The sequence below is a fragment of the Neopelma chrysocephalum genome, unplaced genomic scaffold (assembly GCF_003984885.1).
Source record: "Neopelma chrysocephalum unplaced genomic scaffold, ASM398488v2 Primary Assembly neopelma1_347, whole genome shotgun sequence".
Lineage (NCBI taxonomy): Eukaryota > Metazoa > Chordata > Aves > Passeriformes > Pipridae > Neopelma > Neopelma chrysocephalum.
This window is the reverse complement of record NW_020898011.1, coordinates 1,818,575-1,840,179: the sequence shown is the minus strand read 5'-3', so window position 1 is coordinate 1,840,179 and position 21,605 is coordinate 1,818,575. Positions and strand designations below refer to the sequence as shown.

The 21,605-nt window shown below is 40.2% G+C and overlaps 1 protein-coding gene across 1 annotated transcript in view; it reads right to left on the bottom strand.

Moving 5' to 3' along the window:
- CPXM2 (carboxypeptidase X, M14 family member 2) overlaps window positions 1-21,605 on the bottom strand; it is an 84,929-nt gene that overhangs the window by 18,186 nt on the left and 45,138 nt on the right. Inside the window, exons 5-7 of the mRNA XM_027705700.1 lie at window positions 11,484-11,568; window positions 10,863-11,013; window positions 2,170-2,258 (exon numbers count right to left, since the gene is read on the bottom strand). Of these exons, the coding sequence (XP_027561501.1) occupies window positions 2,170-2,258; window positions 10,863-11,013; window positions 11,484-11,568 (325 nt within the window). The remainder of the gene's footprint in view (window positions 1-2,169; window positions 2,259-10,862; window positions 11,014-11,483; window positions 11,569-21,605) is intronic.

Here is a 21,605-nt window from a genome sequence, read left to right as displayed (position 1 = left end):
CAGTCTTTGAAGAAGCCCCACAAAACTGGTTTCTGAAGGTCTGACTCTTCCATTTTGCAGGAAAATGTGTTTTAAATGTAGGTCTAAGTTCCATCTACACTTACAGGAGGCAAAAGGACTCTCAGTCAATGTCTTTCAGGTTAGGACTCCTCTTTATCCTCTATGGAGACCACAGAGTTGTTGAGGTTGGGAAAGACCCTTAAGATCGTGGAGTCCAACTGTTAAACTAACAGTACCAGGCTCTCTGGAAACTACCTCTTCTTTGAGCTTGGAGAGTAGCAGACACAGACCATCATCCTGGCATTCCATGCAACCCAGGATGTTGAGCTGGCATGCTCTGACCTTGTACATTTGTTTTTTTCTCCCTCAGATCAACCTGTTCAATGGGCAAAATGTACAGTGCTCTTCAATAATCCCAATTATCATCACACCAAGCCCACAAACAGCTGACCATGAACAGCAGCCTGAGGCTTCTGGGGCACTTGGAGCCTGGATTGTCCAAAGATGAGTCAAATCCAGTTACATGGGTTTCATAATTAATATTCCTCTTTCCTAAGAAAGACATGGTGTGGGTTCGCTGTTTCAAAGACAGGGTTGTACTCACGTGTCCATCTCAAACCATGTTAACAGCTTCCTACGCTGCATGAATACCTCAGATAAATATTTTGGACTGTAAAACAACCCTGACTTCTGCACACAAATTCCCATTGACTGGAAGAAGAATATTGAATGCTTTTTTTGCGAGAATAAAAAATTGGAACTATAAATTTCACCTTCCTGACCAGCGAGTTCTATTAAAATAATCTGACACTGAGAAAATCCCTCCCTCTCGCAAATACTTCACATATTGCATTATGTGACAAATGCAATGTTTCCAAAACATGGCCCAGGGAACACCCTCTCCTCCTCCTTTAGTATTTATAATAAATAACTTCAAAGACCAGAATTTTTCTAAGATGGTTGGTGGTGAAGTAGCTACGAAAAGTGACATTAATTTATAGATTACAGGGGGATTTTGAGGGGTGTTTGTTTTTTTTTTTTAAGTTGACTCTGACAGTTATTGTTCTACTTTGCCCTGGAGTTCTAAGAATAGTTTTGGGGATATAAGACCTGTTGCAATGCAACCCACAATCTTCTGCCAAGCAGCAGCAGAACCCAATTAGAATCTAATGAGCTCTAAATAAATTAAGTATTTTGACACAGAGGAAAACTGAAATTGTGAGAGCATAAAGACGGTTCACAACTGACCAACTCTCAACCACAGTCACAAATTTTCTACTTGTATGAAAATGCTAAAAATATTATGTTTTAAGGCTGTAGGTTTTTTCCCCACGATGTTTCTAACCTGACCAATCTGTCTTTCTGCAACGAAAACCTAAAACACGCTTTATTTTATTGTTCTTGACAGTAATTATGCCAATTGAGTTTCTACTTGTCTAATCTCTGTGCTCAGAAATATAGTCCATGAAATCCCTACCAAAATAAATGTGTGAGTCAGTACACAATTGCTCAATAAAAACGAGTGGTGATTCATGCAGTATAAATACACTGAAAATTCAGCACACAGCAAGTGATTCACACACATCAAGTCCAAACATATTATCTTTATATTTGAAGACAAAGAGGGCAGAAATATTTCTTCAGGACAACCCACACTTGTGTCTGTGGTGATATGAAGCAAGATTAAAAACAACAACGAAAACAAGACCAAGGTTGGCTGCTTGAAGCTGAAGGAAATAAAATAACAAGGCTGGTAAATTTAAAATTATACTAACAGGATTTTTTTCTAGTGCTTTTGGTGATTTTCACAGCTGCGAATATGGAATCAGACTCTGTAGTTTATTCTGATTATTCAAACCCACTGAAATACATGAGAAAACAGATGGCTAAATTAGGGTCAAATCTGAAAGGACAAACTGTATAATTCCCCACTCAAATATAAATGCAAGAAAAATAATGCCACATTATGAGTAGATACTTCCTCTGTCATGTAGTTGCCTGTTTAAGGCTAGTTTATGTACAAATTAAGACTTTGGGATTTTAATAGATTAAAACAGAAAAAAAAATATTTTAAAAAGATATTGCAGACACTGTTTAATAATATTTTTAAGAGTTGGAATCCAAAGTCCAGAAAAGCTCCACCCTCCATCCTCCAACCTCTTTGCCTACCTGCCTCATTTCCTTGTAGTTGTGATGCTTAAAGTCCAGATTATCTGTGGTCGTCATTTCGTTCCTTCTGTGGTAATAATTATTTGGGTCTGACAAAAGAAATAAAAGAATTTTCACCTGTTTGTGAATTTCAAATATAGAATTTTTTTATGCCATAACGCACGTGAGAAAGAGGAAATCTGAATTCTCCTGTCCTATATGTACTTAGGGCGGGTTTTCAAGAGCAAAACTCAGACAACTAATTTAAAATATTTCTAATTACTGCACGAATCAACTCATCAAATCAAATCACAAGTCAGTAGATCCAAATAGAAGCCAGGAGGCATCAGATTTCCAGGCAGCTACTCTGCACAAAATACTAAACTTGAACAGAAAAGCAGAAGGGCAGCCTGGGGCTGCAGAGGAGGGGAAAAGACACTGGAAAATGATGAGTCAGATGCAAGCTAAAAGAGTGGAAGAAAAATCAAATTAGAGGAAAAAGACACAGTAAATGTTTTGTGTCCACTTGATTAATTTACTATTGAAAGGAATTATCTATTAATTTTCTTGATGAGTATTTTCAGAGTCTTTGTGCTGCTTGCAAAATACAGAAAGGATCCACTGTGCATATTAAACATTCCTGATTATCCTCCAAAACTGTTTTTGTGGAAGTCAGAGGACTTTGCTACTTAAAAATTAACATATTCATTTCTTTATGGATATTATTTATAGTTTGTGTATTTTGAAATATCAAAGGAGAATATTTAGATAGAACAAAGTCTTTTGTCTCCTTGACATTCCAGGCCATCCACCTAGAAAAAAAAACACTCCAAGACTGTTGGGGCTCAGCTTTAAATTTCCTGATAGATGTGCTCCTAATCTAATCTATTATGATTTATTTCCAGAGACAAACAAGTCTATTTGGAAAACATCAAACACATTCCTTAATTTGCCATATCTGAGATGTCTGGAATTTTGAGCAATCGTTTGTCAAGCCAGTGGCTGTCAGGCTTTTATGAAAAATTGTTTCCCCTCACAGAAAATCATCTTCATTGGTTTAAAATTATTGGGAAAAAAGTGAAATATGAAAGTCTAAATATTATCCTCTCTTATTGTGACACAACCAAAAGAAATGGTCTCCAGAGAAGAAAAATCATTTTTTTTTAAACAGTATCCCCCACAGTTGTGATTTTTTTGGGGGGGGAAGCATAATTCTTAGTAGGAAGAATATGTAGTTAATATCCTGCAGCAACAAACACTTAGAGAAAATTACAGAAAATACTTCAAAATACCTTATAACTTAAAATTTTTAAAATTCATATTTCTGACATTAAAACCATTCAATATTCCCATAAAATTCTAAAAGTGTTTGGGTCTTTTGAACTATTTAAGGAATGTATGGAATGAAGCATGCAAGTTCCATTAAGCTTCACATTAACATTATCCACCTTCTCAATAACTTATTGAGTCTTTATTCCAAGCTTGTCTCCACTTCCATTTCCTAATCTACAGCAGAAGTGCTGGAAGGTCAGTTGAAGGTTGTTCTACAAATATGACCGAAAAATATCCAAAAACCCCTATTGCCCCAACAAAGTGTGGTTGTTCCATACACTTTGTCCTCTCCAGTGAGAACTTAATTCTGTAAAATGACATGGGCTTGAATTTGACCTTAATTATAGAATCACAGAATGGTTGGAGTTGAAAGGGTCATTAAAGATCATCTCATTCCAACCTCCCTGTCCTGGGCAGGGACACCTTCCCTTATCCCAGGATGCTCCAAGCCCTGTCCAACCTGACCTTGGACACTTCCAGGGATGGGGCAGCCACAGCTTCTCTGGGTAACCTGTGCCAGGGCTTCATAGGGATGAATTTCCTCCTAATATCTAATCTAAACCTGCCCTCCTTCATCTAAAAGCCATTTCCCCTTGTCCTATCACTGTATGCCCTTGTATTCAGGTGAGAGAACAAGATTTCTTTCCTTATTTAAAAAAAAAAACAGTTTTGAAGAATCAGAGCATTAAGATTCACACAACTGACCTGGGTTTTTTCCAGCCTAACTTCAGGTTAAAGTGATGCAAGTCCATGACAGCAGCAATGCAGTACTAACTGTAGATGCCTCTGGAAAGCCAAACTCTTAAAGGTCATCCCATGTTAATCTGTAGAAATTATTCATTAATATGCTGATGACCGAAAAATAGAAATCGTAAAAAACCACACTGCTTCTCACACAATGTGTTTGATGGCCCACAGAATACCTTCATAACTGAAAAAATATCCCTTTGTTGTAAAAATGTAAAAATAAACATCATAAAACTGCCAGGATGTTGAAGATTTTCTATATCACCACGAGCCAAAATATACAGCAATTGATTTTTTTCCTAATACTTTAATCCCATTCCTTTCAAAGTCTGGCACTTTTTCCATACATCAAACACTAATATCATGGGAATGACTATGAATGCTGCAGAGTTAGTGGAAACTCAAAATAACTGTAAAGTGAGAATGATTGTGTCTCTGGCCCTTCCTCAACAACAGAGCACAATTTGACAGTTCCCTAGAGAATTAACACTCATATTTTGCCAGGCTCTGATGTAGTCTGGATCACTGGATTTCTGCTGCAGCTAAATTCAGAAAGCTAAAATTTAGAAAGGCACACGAGGCTTGTGCACAGCTGGATGGGTCCACTTTGGCAAAAATTATTTTTTAAACAAAACAGAGAATAAAAGACTAGGAAACTCAAATCACAGAAGAGTTATAATAGAAGTATATTCATTTATTCATAGGAATTCCTCAGACGGTCTCTTTTTCTTCCAAGGAGAAAAGACCCTGCAAAACCGTGGCACTCCCATTTATACAGAGAAATATATTGGTTTTTTCTACCATTAATCTGTCTTTACATCACCAGTAGAGTTAATGAAGTTTGCCAGTAGAGACGTCTTTTTCCCTTCATCCTTCTATTCTTTGTAAAGATGGACAAGTGACCAGGAAGCTGTAAAATCGTATAGATTCATAGAATCACAGAATGATCTGGGTTGGATCCTTAAAATTCATTCAGTTCCAAGCCATTTCCACCCCCTACCACGGGCAGGGACACCTTCCACTAGCCCAGGTTGCTCCAAGCCCCGTCCAACCTGGCCTTGGACACTTCCAGGGATGGGGCAGCCACAGCTTCTCTGGGCAACCTGTCCCAGAGCCTCCCCACCCTCACAGGGAAGGATTTCTTCCTATTGTCTCATCTAAACCTACTCTCTTCTAGTTTGAAGCCCTTGCCCCTTGTCCTGTCACTCCAGACCCTTGTAAACAGTCTCTCTCCATCTTTCTTGGAGCCCCTTCAAGGCCTGGAAGGTCACAGTTAGGTCACCCCGAAGCTTCTCTTCTCCAGGCTGAACAATCCCAACTCTCCCAGCCTTTCCTCACAGCAGAGGTGCTCCAGCCCTCTGATCATCTCAGTACCTCCCTTGTTGAACTCCTTTCCAGCATGAGAGCCCTGAGAATTGCCCATAAAAAGTACCAGAAAGGAGCAATTTCTCAGTAATTTGACGTAGAGAAGGGATTTTCTATTCTGTTCTATCACAGCTCAACACCGCACCTCAACCAGTGGAGCCCTGACGCTTCCTGTGGGTTCCCAGTTATTTTGCTCACCACAGCAATGTCTGCTGGTCTTTTTTTGTTCTTTCCTACTTTAGTTTTCAGTGTTAACTGCCACTAGAAAGGTATGAAGTGAGCTTTGTGATGTCTTGGAATCAACACTCACAAAGCAATACTATCAAAAGAGTCTCACCTATTGATTAAAATTTATGTGCATTCCCAGTGCTTCATTCTCACAGAATTCCTTCTGTGAGCTTTATGGTATCATATTAAAGGAGCTCTGCAAGCTCAGAAGTCGTGTTCATACGGTTCTTTGAATGTATGAGGTAATGAAGTCAATCCAAGTGATTCAGAAGCATTTTTAATAAAAAGAATATTCTGGTCTAAATCCTTTAGACCACCTTAAAAACCTCAATGAGCTACTTTGCAAATGACTGATATTTTTAATTCCTGTGTAATATAAGTGAATTTGACTTGTCTTCATAAAATTGAACATCTCACAGACAGCACATGTGTAATCTTGAAATAAATCCGCTGGCAGCCACATCAGGTGATTCCAAGTTTTTTTTCCACATGATCTGTTTCATGGCAGTCTCATGAGCATTGCTCACGAGCATTAACATCACACATTAAATCAGCAAGGAAAAAAACAGCAATGAAATAATATTTTTCAACTATAAATTGATTCCTTTATATACACGTGGATGTATAGTCAAATATAAAACAACTAATTCCAGTTAAGCATAATGAGTGATGATAATGGGTAAGAGGAAACTCAAACTCTTAATCTGCAATAGTTGCTTCTTAAGGGTTTTCTACCATCATTTTATAATTCTAATGATTTCCTACAGCTTCATTCTGATAATAATGACAATTCTGAGGATTCTTAGCACTTCTTCAGGATAATACACACTTAATTTTAGAAATAAAATATGAAATAGAACCTTTTAATGACACTCACTGTGTTGCTGGGGGATGTTACATAGCTGTCTTGATGAGCATGGAGAAACATAGTACATTGGCCTTTCCCAGGAGAACTACTTAATTTAGTCCCATTTTTATTCAGTCTTTGCTCAAACTCACAAAAAATTTTAACTTGTCCAAGATTAAGTTTTAGCTTTGGAACGATAAAAGTAGAACCCAGAGACAGACTGTCACCCTAAGGAGGGATTTACTCTCAGAAGTAATTTGCCGAGTTTAGTACTGCTGTTTACATGAAATTTCTTTATAATGAAAGATACTTGTAGAAATTCACATTTTTATACAAAATGAACACATCCTAAACTTGACTAGGTAGCCTGGCATTAAGAGAGAAGCAATGAAAATAGGACTGAATTTGCTGCAAAACACAGTACTCCATTATAGAGTTGTTAAAGTTCAGTTTTTATCATGGGTTGAAAGTGATGGCATAATCCTGGTACCAGTGATAGTTTTCTGTGTAAGAACTATTAAAAATTAAATTTCATCACAAATTTATACCATTAAAATAATTGCCTATTGCCTTGAATACCGTACAATATAAATAAATGCATGAAGAGCTCAGCTAATCTTCTCTTTCAGATCTCTGGGTGCTTTTGATCATAAGCAATTCCTTTTTGACTTTCCTTAGGTTTGAGAAAGAAAAGGCAAGGAAAGTACATCCATCCCTCTGAGGCAATTGCAAAAGACTGTGTGTGTCAATCTGCATCTGTGTAAATACCAACATTTTTTGGAAAGTGGAGAGGGAATTAAATGCTTGTGTTTTTGTCCTCTTTTGGCCCAGTGAGAAATGGCAGCACTGATCATCTGCTATAGGTAGGATTTTCTGGCATCTTTCCTCCACAGATAAATGTCTTTCCCTCGGTGAAGCAGCAAATCATTTCTGTTGCCCAAAAGACATTAGTGACACAATTGGATAACACAGCTTCTTTTTATAGAGCTACTGTAACAGTCTAGAAAAGGTTGTTTGTCAAAACTAGCCTACAATAGACCAAAAATGTATGTTATGGATAAGATACAAGCATTTCACTGATAAAAATTACAATTAGCTTATAAATTACAGATTAGATAATGAGTAACTTCTCTGTTCCAATTATCCAAGTAGTTTTCTCATGATTTGTCCAATTTTTAGTGCACCCAGCACATGCAGCAGGTTTTATGGCCAGAGCCTTACCCACAGGAATGGGTCTTAGCTGTCTTTAACCATTTCCATCTCATTCTGACAGCGCTAAAAAGCTTTCCCAGAATATTAATATCTCATTCAGGTTTCTTCTTTATCTTTTATCCTTTCTCCTTATTCCTTTATTACCCTCCCCTGTGAGCCAGCAAGATGAAAAGCTGATACAGAGCATAGACTGAATGCAAATGACTTAATTTATTCAAGGATTAATGAAGACATAAAACCTAAAATTTCAAGTCTAGAAGACGTGGAAAGAAATTCACAGTCATGAAAAATGTCTTACTTTCCTTCCACCCTTCTTTTTTTGGAGATTATTTCCCTATGCCCCACGTGCCTGTGCACTGTCATTGCCTCAGGAGGATGTGGTGCCTTGGGACTCTAAATTGACCAAACTGCTCCTCCTGACAACTTGATTTCTTGTATGTTCACACTCAGGGTGCAAAATAATCAAAACCACACGCAGCGTTCAAGGAAACAGAGCATCACATAACTTCTTTCATGGGTCTTTGGGCTCTGGAAAGGCTGGAGCTAAGTGAACTAACAGAGCTCCACCTCCTGATTTTGATTAATTTGGGAGACTTGCTCAGTTTTACGGAAAAAACTGTGTCAGGACAGAACCCTTGATTTCTGTCACACAAACAATGCAGTGTATTAGAGCAGCGCTGTCAAAGTTGCTGCTCCCACGGCCAAACCATCGGATTATCCAACTTGGAACGAGCAAGATGACACCAATAAAGGGTGAGGAATCCACTTAGGGGGAACTGCAAAAAATGCCATGTCCTACAGGAAGAAAACGTGCGTGGAAAGGCCTCTTCAACCTGAGGAGCAGCTTTGTTTTGAGCTCCTCGCGTGCGATGAATAAAATGAGCGAGAAGAATGAAATGTCAGTTCTTTCTGAGCTAAAAAGATGGGTCAGCACTTATCAAAACCTATTAGTTCTTTCAGTCCAATTACATTTTGTAATGAACACACCCCATTCCCATTATGTTTCTCAATGAATGATTCTGGTATTTTCTTTCAGGAATATACTGAATCAGACACTGCGGGCAATTAACTCAATAAATGACTACCAGGAAGATGCACTGATGCTGTTTCCATGCTAATGCAAGGCCTGTGACAAGCTGTAAGAGCACTCAGCACAACAATGGTGGAAGTGCAGATGTGTTCTCACCTTTACCCACTGACACAGCCCCAGGAAGCTGAAGGATGACAAATGTTAACACTGCAAAGCAGAGTTTGGCCCTGAACGGGTGTATAGCCAACAAAAATCTGGGGTAAGTAACTGCTGTGCTAACTAAAAATCACCTTCCCAAATACTGATTATTTTTGCTCTTTCCTCTTTAGGTACAGTTTTAGAGAACAGAAAAGAACCATGAGAATTTCCCTGCCAATTGCCCTCCAAAATGGTTTGAGTGTCACCTCTTTCATCCCCGTGTCCTGTCTGTCATCTCTGGAGACCTCTCTGTGAAGTCGTGGTGCTGAAGAAAGCCTCACTTTTCCTTCAGCCTCACACCCTGGTTTATACAGAGTGGATCCTTTGCAAACCTGCATAGGAATTTGGGATAGATCACTGTTCTTTGAGATTTCTTTCAGGAGCTGAGGGGGAACACTGGCTGTGGAATTGCCCATCCAGGGTAAGAGGTACAATGGGGAACGAGCAACCCACAGAGCTGGAGTGTTCTAAACCCACCGCTGAAGGAGAAAGAAATCAGAATCCTAGTGAGAACATAAAAATTCACATGCACAGGGCATCCCTGGTCACTACCATGAAATCCAGGATGTATTTTTTACCCACAGATAAGCAGTTGTCTATGTGCTCCTAAATTTCACACCTTTATGGTAACACACCTACAGACAAAGTTTTATGACAGTACTTGCCCCATACTTCTCTTTGCCAGAGAATTACCCCTTCCATGCTCCAAACTGTTGGTTTTTTGGTTGTTTTTTCCCCCTCAAGTATTTAAACATCTAAAGGACAAAATTCAGGCTACCTCTGCTTGACATGTGGAGACCCTACATCAACAGTGGAATTGGAGGCAGCAAGACTCAGAACAGAGGCAGAAATAATGAAAGCTCTGGAAAGGCAGTTCTCTTTCTGGCTCCAGTATTTTGAAAATACTATTTATAGCCCTGTGCAAAAAACTCCCCAAGGTGCCAGAATTTGAGATCAAATTAAAAATAAAAGCAGATGAGAGGCATGGAATGAGCAGTGAGTGACTTAGAAAAGCTTTGAGCAAACAGGTTAACTATTTATATACATACACATACATATGAAGACATAAATCCTCTACAAGACTATTTACAATGTGCTTAGCAGAATCATGGCCTTGCCAGAATTTGCAGTATTGAATGTTTGTTTGGGTTTTTTTAAGTGGCCTGTCGTAGCATGGGCCCATTTACCTTCACTTTTGACTTACCATGGATCATGCTGGATTTAATAACACTTGAAATTTGCTAGGAATTCCTTACACCCCCACTTCCCCCTCTTCCCCCCTATAAGATAAGCACTAGTTGAGTCTGATTATTTACCTTCAAAATATTTCAGAGAAGTCCTATGGCTTATAGAATGAAATAAAAAAAAAATAAAAATCAGGCTATAGAATTATAATTGTTCTTTTTTTGCTTTAGAAGCTTAAGACACCTGCAAGTGTCTGTCCCAATACATAATCCTATTGCCACCATACTACCTGTGCACTCAGTAAGATTAATTGCACTGTATTTAAGCTCAAACAACAAAGAAAATCTTGTTATATCTCCCAGGCAATCTTGTTTTATTAATAAAGCCACAGGGTTTGCCTGTGAAAAGTTATCCTGATACTATCTGTGATTCTGGACGGGTATTTTGGTTTCTTTTTGCATAACTCTGCTCTATCTAAAGTATTATATCAAAGGAAAAGATATCCAAAGGAAATGGAATTTCTGAGTCTTGGCACAAAGCCACGTCAACATCAACTGAGAAATCTCTTACCTGGCAAAGGACAGCCCAAGATTTCCAGTCTCATGCAGATGCTTCCTTCCTCAAACCAGGAGCGGGGGTTTATCCGGATGTAACGTGCAACCAGCGGCACCGGCAGCATGTTGAGAACTGGGATCTCTTTCTCACTGTTTCCCGTAAAAATCTATGCAGGCCAAACAGAAGAAAATGGTCAGTTCAGTAAAATGTCTTTTAGCAGTTTTGGTTACAGAAACAAATGAAATCACCCAGTCGAGCCCCAGGTTGATGGTGGCCCAGGCCAGAACTGCTCTTCAAAGAGCACAATCCCCTCATGCCCCTCGGAGCTGGAGCTCTACAGCCTCTCTCTGGAAATAGGCATGAGGTGTCCTCAGGGATCAGCAAACTGATGCTAATCCCAACATGGGCCAGCAACAAGAAAAACATTTTATCACAGGCAGACACAGCCTTGCCAGAAGGGGCACTCTGGGTCCCTTTCTGTACTAAGTGATTTGCTCTTAAAATCAGGGGCACCACTGGGAGATGTTGCCTTTAAGTGCTGCACTGACTAATCTGGCAAATCAAAACTCCAGATGGCCAGCCCCTGCTTCCCAACCCCTGCTCTTTGTCATAAAACATCTGTTTCCTCATACTCACCACGTCTCCAGATTCGTTTCTGACAGCAGTCCATGCGTGGCTGTCATTGCTCACCAAAACTCTGTAAGAGGTCACCCAGTTACTCCTTGAAAAAGACAGAGAGTAACTAAGTTGTTTTTTATAACTTCAAATGACTGCACATTGTTTAGTATAATCAAACTTGTACAGCTTCTAGCAATGGAAATTCCGCTGGACAAAGACATGTCAACAGCTGGCTGAAAAAGGGACATGCAAACCCAGATTCAACAACCAATTCAAAAATCATAGCACCTAGAAGCAAAACCCCAATGAGATAATATTCTTGTATTCCAGGAGGGGAGACATTATTGTTCTCCTTCCCTTTTATATGCAGAGTTTGGGATAAATGGCTTATCTAGAACAGATTTATACATTGTTCAAAAATCATCTTTTCAGCTACAGAACATTTATTAGTTCTGCTGTTATTATCAGAGAGGATGGGAAGAAAGTAATAAATCCTCTAGGATGAAATGTCTGTGAATTTCAACGAGAAAAATTTCCATTTCTTTCAATACAAGAATAACTGGAGCCTGCAGTCATTCTTGTATTTATTAGCAAGAGATAAGGACAGAGAGACAATTCTGTCTTTGCGCAGCAGAGTCCAATTGATCACAGCACCAGTTCATTCCTACAATATCCAAATCAATCCTCAGTAGGCTGATCTTTCTAATGGCCTGTTATCTGATTTACAGCAAAATCCCCTTTAAACTAAAAAAGCAAAATTTACATTTGCACTTCAGTTGTACCTTGTCTGGGTCCAGCTAAAGAAGAGTATGAAGAGAAATACAAAGCTGGTTCCTATATTCTGGGTGGAGTAAAAGCTATGGAGTTTTTACACTGCTAGGGCATTATCCATGGAAATGCATGTACAGCTATGGAGAAGGCTGGAAAAATTAATACCCAACTCTCCTCTCGTATTTGTAAGAAAGAGCAGCAGTAATTTATTTTTTCCCCTAGCACCTTCCTGGTTTCAGTAGGCAGGGACTGGGAGGAGACCTGTGGCTTAGAGGTGGGTTTGTACCATAAAGCCAGTCCAGGATGATCAGATTCTGTGTTTATGTACAAAACTAGCAGGGCTCCAGAGCTGTCATTCTTCAACACGGGTTCTTAGCTAAGCTACACTCTGATTGCTGGAAGTGAAACCAGGGTAAGGAAAGCTCTTGGGACCCCAGAGGAGAATAGGGGCCATTTGGGAAGTTATGGGAGAAGCATCAGAGCAAAAGAACTGGATATCAGGGAGTACCTGGAAGGACAGACACATCTATAAAAACTTCCCCTTGTACTGCACCCAAACAAATACAACTTTGGTTGTTTGTGTTTTTTTCTTTTAAAATCAGCAAATAATATTAACAACCTACTTATGAACACACACAGACACAACACACACACGTTGATTCCACTGTGCTTGTGTGTAAAGGGACAAACCAGCCCTTTTGTGCTCACTGAAGAGAGTCAGACTTCTAGTGAAGACCAAAAAAGGGGCAGCTTTAAGATCAGCCCAAGCTCACCAAGCTTCCCCTTGTGCAAGACAGTGACCTTCAGGTAATGCCTAAGCCAATGGATGGCAGCAGAAAATTTGTAACTTTAGATTTCCATCTGCTATTTCATTTTCTGTGTATCAGTGCTCCCACTTACACAGAAGATTCAAACTGATGTCCAGACTTACCAAAAAAGTGCATCTTGACATCAGGTTTTTTGTGTTGTTTTTTCTTTTACACACTGAAACCCAAAGATGAGGTAAATGTTTTGCAGGATTTGGAAAAGCACTTCTGTATGTGTATACTAATGCCTCCAAAGGCAAAAAAATGAGATATCATGTGATTTTGACCAAAAAAAAAAAAAAGTCTAAACAAATCCAGTTCTGTTTTAGACACTAAACCAGTCCTTTGCAAATCTTTCACCAGCCTTCTTCAATGAATAGATTTTGCCATTCATGTTAGATTAAGTGGAAAAATCTTGACTATTGCCAAGCAGACTGAACTTTTTGTTATTGTAATGAAAAGGAGGATACATCTATCACTTGCAATGCACACAACTTTTGTATTTGGTAAACAACTGTAACAAAGTTAGCAGCATTCTGCAAATACTAATTGTCTGCCTGTCAGTGGAAGATCTCCTGGGACAGGAGATTTACTGGAGATCTGTGAAGTGCCATGCTGGCATCTCTAGTACTTGGCTGTAAAATGATAAATGATATACAACAAAATAAACAGTGACTTCAACATGTTAGATAAGTTTACTATTGACTCTTACAAAGAACTTCACTTTCTTCCCTCCACTTCTCTGTTATGATGAGTTAAAGAAAGGCAGATTCTTTCAAACAAAGGGGCTACAAGAGAGGAGGAGAGTGATTTGTGACAATGGCATGGAGTGACAGGACAAGAGTGATGAAAGAAGGCAGGGTTAGATTAGATATTAGGAAGAAATTCTTCCCTGTGAGGGGGGTGAGGCCCTGGCACAGGTTGCCCAGAGAAGCTGTGGCTGCCCCATCCCTGGAAGTGTCCAAGGCCAGGTTGGACAGAGCTTGGAGCAACCTGGGCTAGTGGAAGGTGTCCCTGCCCATGGCAGGGGGTTGGAACAAGATGGTTTTTAACGTCCCTTCCAACGAAACCATTCTGTAATTCTGTGAAATGGCCAACAGCAAAACTCCAGGAAAAGGAAAATAGCTTTTTCTGAATTAAAAGAAAATCTTGAGAGCAAAACTCGTGGACTTGAATAAGGATGGTGGTGGGAATGTGTGTATTCAGTGTGCATTTGGGTTTTTTTCATTTGCTTGTTTGTTTTGTTGGAGTTTTTTTCTGGGTTTGAGGCTGTTTGGTGCTTTTTTTAATATTCTTGGCCATTTGCAAAAATAAGATTCAATGACCAAAAGAGGTGATGTCACAAAACAAATAACATCATTGCTTCTGAAGTATTACAGAACTTTTCTCACTTCAACTGTGCAAATCAGATTAGGAGGGCAAACACAAATACATCCATAGTCATTGCTCAACATCTGCAAAAGAAATTCAAACAAAATGCTACAGTCACATAAAACCAAGACAACAGTGGACAGTCTTCATAACTGTGACTTCTTAAGAAACTCATGGCATGTATAGAAAGTTTTTGAAAGAACAAGCTCGTTTCACTGGTGTGAGAAAATACTGCTGTCACAGTAACATTTCTAAGATGGGACTTTTATTTAACATATTTTTATTTCCTCACTCCCTACCATTGCAAAGGTTCCAACTTCTCCCAAAGGAAAATGTATACAAGTCAGTCCTGCACATTTTCCACCCTGAGTGGCAACAAGTAACGTGCTTTTGAGCAGCAGCCTGCAATTAAAGTCCAAATGGGACTTCACCCAGTCCTGTACACTTGCAGTGTAGAAGGACCTCAAAGGGTCGTGGGATGAGATAAATCAGTGCAATGTATTAGGGCACACACCATATACTGTTATCTGTGCTTGCCTGTAAGGAATAAGCATTTTGTTGAGAAGCAAAATAAAAACATCACAGTGACCAGATCCTTCTCCCACTGGCACTACAAAACTGCCTCCAGGGACTTAGACTCTTCCCCTATTTTTTTCCAATGCCATTAGAAAAACAGCTTCTGATAACAAGAAGAATCACAGAATCACAGAGTATGCTGAGTTGGAAGGGACCCACAGGTATCATGGAATGCAAACCTTAGCCCTGCACAGACCCATCCCCAAGGGTCACACCAAAGAGGATCATCCAACTGCTCCTTGAGCTCTGGCAGCCTTGGTGCTGTGCCCACTGCCCTGAGGAGCCTGTTCAGTGCTCAATCACCCTCTGGGGGAAGAATCTTTTTCTAATATCCAACCTAAGAAGGTTCCTGTCAATTCAGATTCCCCTCAGAAATGGCACTTCCTGCCTAAAAGTCACGTCTCACAGGATGGGGAAGGGGAACTCTGTGTGTATTCTTCTGTTCAGAGCATTTGGAAAACTAGCAAAACCTACTGCTCAGGGTTTCTGACCAGGCAACTGAGTATCTTCAAATCCCAGGTATTTCTACATCTACAGACCAGCAGAAGAACATTCCACCCACTAAATATTCCTGAAAGCTGCAGTTTTCCCACACATGTGTGACACATGAGGTCTGCTGCTCCCAGGAAGCAGATGGAGGTGTTGCACGTCTCCACTCTGCTTCCAGCAAGCACGGTTCTCCCTAGAACTGAAGAGTTTAATACGTCCGTGGTGCTCAGTTTATTCATGTAGACACAGAAATCTAAACATTTTTGTGGAAATCCGACAGAGAAGCAAACAGCCAAAGCAAAACCTTGTGCTAGAAGAATATTGGGGAATGTCATCATTACCTGATGACACCAAGATCCATCTCGTGGGGTTGGGATTTGCAGACGTTTTTTCTGCAGCACATCACATCCAATCTTTTCAGGGCCCATCAGCACTGAACAATAAAGCTGTCTAAGGAAGGCTGAAACAAAGCTATAAAGTTTTCCAACACTTAGGATGTCCCTGCTGTGGTTTTGAGAAGCTCTTCTGGTTTCAACCTATAAAATATTCCTGGACCTACCATTACACTCCTAAGAGAAAAATACACAATTCAGGGACAGTCCCATGCCAGCATTCAGAAAAGAGCATTTTAATTACTGAGCTCTTTCTTGGCAGAAAGCAAAGCAATACAGGAGTTATTGCGTGACAATTCACAAGTGTCCAAGGTTAGCTCCAGTTCATCAGGCTCTCTCACAAAGTGCCACTTCCAGGACTGCCCCACAAATTTCATCAAGGCTAGAAAAGGATCATGAGGTACAGATTTGACAGGAACCCTTTGGATTCAGGTGCATCTCATTAATAATCCTTTTTAAAATTTATGCCAGCCTCATCTCTTCAGAAGGAATCCATCTGAAAAATCTCAATATCCATTGCCAACACTAATCAATTCCTTTCAGACAAAGTAAATGCAAAAATCAAAATATGATTCAAATTCACTTAATGTGGTGCATTTTTAAATTATTACTAATTACTTGGGTTTTATCTGTAATGCATTAGCCTTAGACAAGGCTTATTTGAGTATCTTCAATTTCAAATTCAGCTTCTTGTGATGCATGGAAATGTCTTGCTTTTCCATTTTCATCAAAATAAGAGACAAGCTGAGGGATAAAGTGCCTTGCCCAAGGACAGAGAAGAAACTTGAATCAAAGCAGAGAATTAAAAGCAGATCTCCTACAGCCTTGGCAGGTTCCTATCCCAATAATCAACTTTTCCTTATATCTAACAGCAGCATCAGGCTACTGAGCACAGGGAAAGACATCCTGACAGCACCAGAACAACAAAATATCTTTCAGCCTTGCCTTTCCTGAGACAATTCACTGACTTTTCTTGATGTGTGTTAGACACGAGGCTGAATCCCAGCTCAGCAGAACACACAGTGGGTGTCAAATGGGAAGCAGTGGAGGGATGCCAGGCTGGTTTTTGCCAGGCTCCAGCAGGCAGTGCATCAGCTGAGACTTGGCACAATTTGGGGATGAGTTTATTTGGTTTGAACAGCATCTGCTGCATGTAATGTCTTAAGGCCAAACTTCTCGCTCATGGAAAGCTGAATAAGCAACAAGTGAAGTAAATCTGATACTTTGATCCCACTCTCCAAGGATGCTTTTCCACATCAGTGAAACCCCACATGATTTGAGATAAAGAGGGAACATTAAGGTCAGCAGAAGCTCAAGCCCGCAGTGGTAGAGATGGGCCACAAACATGATTGGAGGGATGGAACATCTCTTCTATGAGGAAAGGCTGAGGAAAATTGGGGTAGTTCAGCCTGAGGAAGAGAAGGCTCTGGGCTGACTTTATGCACCTTCCAGTGCCTAAAGGGGCTCCAGGAGAGCTGGAGAAGGACTTTGGACAAGGGTCTGGAGGGACAGGACAAGGGGAATGGCTCCACACTGCCAGAGGGCAGGGTTAGATGGGATATTGGGAAGGAATTGTTCCCTGTGAGGGTGGTGAGGCCCTGGCACAGGTTGCCCAGAGAAGCTGTGGCTGGCCCTGGATCCCTGGAAGTGTCCAAGGCCAGGTTGGACGGGGCTTGGTGCAACCTGGGCTAGTGGAAGGTGTCCCTGCCCATGGCAAGGGATGGGACTGGATGGTCTTTAAGATCCCTTCCAGCCCAAACCCTTCTGGGATTCTATGAGATTCTGGGGATGAGACTGGCAAACACTGGCAGAGTTCACATTAATATCTTCTACAATGGACCTGGCTCCAGCTGAGCATATTATTCTTCTGCTGTCATGATAATCTGATTTATCTGCAATAAAAAACCTTAAAATTATTATAAAATAGAACCAGTCAGGCAAACAAATGTGTATCCTCCAATAATATATAAATTGACAAGCCAAAATACTTGAAATAGCATAATCTCTATACCAACAAAATGCTAGGCAAGCCTTAGATTAAATGGTACTTGTGCAACAGAATCAGCATGCTGGCAATTAAATGGCTTTCTACTTGAAAAATTAATTTGTACTCTCATGCAATTAAATGTAAAACCATTAATATTAATATTGTATAATAATATTTATGCTGATAAAATTTTAAATCACCCACTGCCAAACACTTTTCAAACATGACAAGTCAAAAAATGCTCAGGTTAACCACAGGTAACCCAGCAAGTTTTACAAACTAATTAAAACAAATATGATTTAAGAGATGGAGATTGACTTGCAAGTAATGGTATTTTTTTAATAACTGAAATATTTGAATGTTTAATTTTTAAAATTGCTTCTAGCTGACTCAAATGAATGTACTGCTGTGAAACCCAGCTCTTTGGAGGCCTTGTGAAGAAAAGCCCAGGGCCAGAATTTCACTTGCTGGAAATGAATTCAGCACAGATTTTTCAAAGCTTTCCTCAATGAGCAGGAGTTGGGGTTGCAGATACCTTTCCCACCCAATGTCTGCAGTTTACAGCCAGATTTTCATGAAGATTTTCATGTCTTTCTGACCTTTCTATAAAATGCAGTGCCAGCTGTGGGTGTTTCCTTTTGATGTTGTACATTCAGACAGGAACATCTGAAGCCACCAGGGTCAAAGAAATCCTCTCTCCAAAGACTTTGGTCTTAACACTCATCATTTTGGGTCACTCTTTGCAAAAAGGTCTGCATGTGTTTGAAATTCTTCCTATACCAGACTTTCCTTTTTCATATTTTCTGTATCTGTTCAGCACAACCAGGCTGTGATTCCTTTTCCTCAGAACCTCCTTTCGTGACATTTTTAATTTTCCATTCTCTTTTGTGCCTATCAGTCATGTATTTGAGGAGAAAAATCCGGACTATGCAGGTACTGCCCCATTGCATCTTTTTGTCTCCTTCTTAACTTCCATTAATACTAAAGTGATTGAAAATAAAAAGCCTTGACAGTGACCAGCAAACACTGCCATTTGTGTGCACAGCTGGGAGCAGGTTTAAAGTGATGCTGAAGGGGCTTATTGCTACTAAGCTCACAAAGAGATGTGGCCAAGTGCCACTTGGAGCATCCAGAAGGGACACTGGTTTGGGAAAGCTGCACAGGGCACGAGTGGTGGGACAAGGAGCATGATGTCCCTTCCATAATCCCCACACAACCATTCTCATTGCAACAAGCCACAATGCACGTGCAAAACATACAAATCAAGGCTGTGATGAGTAAGTGTGAGTAACCTGCTGCAGCAGATGCCTGTTTTCATTTGATGTAGCCTTTTCCTAAAGGCTTCAGCTCATTTGATTTCAAGTCCCTTCCGTGGAGGTTAAAAAGCTTTTCTTCCTCTTCTGAGCATCCCCAGTGAGCCTCGTTGTACAGAGCAGGTTCTCTCCACACCCCAGCACCCTTTCCCAGGGCAAAGTGGTGGCTGACCTGGCAGAAGCCCTCCCTGGGGGGGTGGCAGTGACCTGCTCCCTCCCAGTGCTGCGCTGTGAGTCACCCAGCCTTCGGCAAAAGAGCACCGTGACAAATCCTACCCGCAACAGAACAGCAGCAGTGCTGACATCCTCGTCAAACAAACTTGTGGAAGTATAAACACATTTCTTGGTGTGCTGTCAGAACTCCACCTGCACAGAATCACCCCAGCTGGTCACCAATCCAGCTGCCCCTCGCTGGGATCATGAGTGTCCATCAGCAGTGGTGAACGCTGTGCCAAAACCTTGTGTGAGGTACAAGGATTGAGCTGGAAGATTAACAGGGCACAGGGATTGAAGTAAAGCAAATAATAGATGGAGAGCGCTGGAAGCTACAGCTGCCAAAGTCTGACTCAGCACTGCAACAACTGAAAGCCTGTGAGATGGATCCACCAAGACACAGTCAACAGAAAATATAATTTATAAAGTAAACCAATCATAAACATTAGCATAACATCTAACTAATGATATTACTGTTATCAAGGGAGCTTATTCTACACCGTATTCAGGTTATTTTATAACCCCATCGACATACTTGATAAGATTTCTGTGGATTTGGAACAATTCCCTCTATGAGTCTGACTTTGGGAAAGCTGTAACAATCTCTGCAGTTCTGTCACCCCGTCAGGGCAAATAACAGTTTACACTGACTTAATGCACCAGAGCAATTCAAGTCTGCACTCATCAGCTGCTTATTTTGTTACATGACTTGGAAAAAACATCCAGACGTTTCCATGGAACTTGTTGAAGTTTCACCAGGGTGTGTTTTCACAGCCTCTGCGTAGGGACAGGAGGTACTGCTTTCAAAGTCAGTGACGAGTTTGTCTGTAAGTGGTACTTGTGAGCTGGACAGGATTTAGAGTTTATTCTATTTGGCTCTCAAATACAGCATTACACTGCTGTATTTTGACCTTTCATGGGTACAGTGCAAAATTCAGTTTTCTTATGTTGTAGAAACAACTCAAATACCTATAAATAACCACTACACTGTCCCCAGTGCTAATGCAGTTACACTGGCAGGATTATCACTGCTCTTTCTACTGCTATGATTGGAATACTAAAGATGCTCATGTGACTATCTCTTCATGAAGCCAATCTTATACTGAGACCATGATCTTACTATCAGGAATGGCTGATAAGAACTTGGCATTGTTATTGTTATTTTAATGGTTGGACTTGATGATCTCTGAGGTCTTTTCCAACCTTAATGATTCTGTGATTCTATTACTTTTACCACCTTGCAGTCCTCACATGCAGACTGCCTGAAAACAAAATCTAGCTCCTGAGGAGCAGCTAGTGAGTGTAACAATAAATTGAAATGTGGGGCAACACATTCATTTTGTGACCAAAGAAAGAGCAGAATGCTGTACCGCCAAAATTAGAAGCAAGCAAACTGCACTGACCTAAATTTATCCTCAACTGTACCTCTGGAAGGCACCCAGCTTGTTACAGACCTACAACTCCCTAAGGACAGTTTGTCAAAAGGGATTTTGGGGGATCAGGAAGGGCTGCAGTGCACAGAGAGAAGGCTGAGGATGAGGCTGTACTATAAAAATTTTGCAAAATTATTCCCCTGTTCAATCACAAGTATCTTGTCTTTAGCAAAAGCATAATCAAACAAAATCAAATCTGCTGGATGTTTATTATTTGCTGTCCCTACTGAGCAGCACAAGGAAATCAAACGAGTGACACAGTAGGGAGCATGGGCTGGTGGCTACACCAGCTTCTAGTTTAAAGTTTTCTTCAGCAGAGATGAACAAAAGTGACCAGCTGAAAAGTGTGTCAGTCTGGAACCAGGTAAGTCTCCAGCCAGCAATGCCATTGATTTGTTGTCTCCTCAAAGCTTTTAAGAGCTATTGCAATTTTGCAAAACCCACCTCTGCACAAATCAGGCTTTAAAAATTAAGATCCTCCCCCCTCCATTTTTTTTCCCTAAAGACAAATATCTTGCATAAAATGTCCTCAGTATTTTCATGGAGCTGAAAGGTTTTAAAGAGAATATACTGGAAACTAAATCTGTTTTGATTTTTTCCTAAAAACTTCAGAGTTTTGCTTTGGACTTCAAGCATCCTGCACAGATTATTTCATCCATGCTTTTTCTTATAGTTGTCATTTTGTCATTCCGTGACATGCAGAGGTACCGAATAATTTAATGACTGAAAGGTTAATTATAAGAAAATGCATTGTCACACATGTATTTTACTCACTGCAACATTACATCC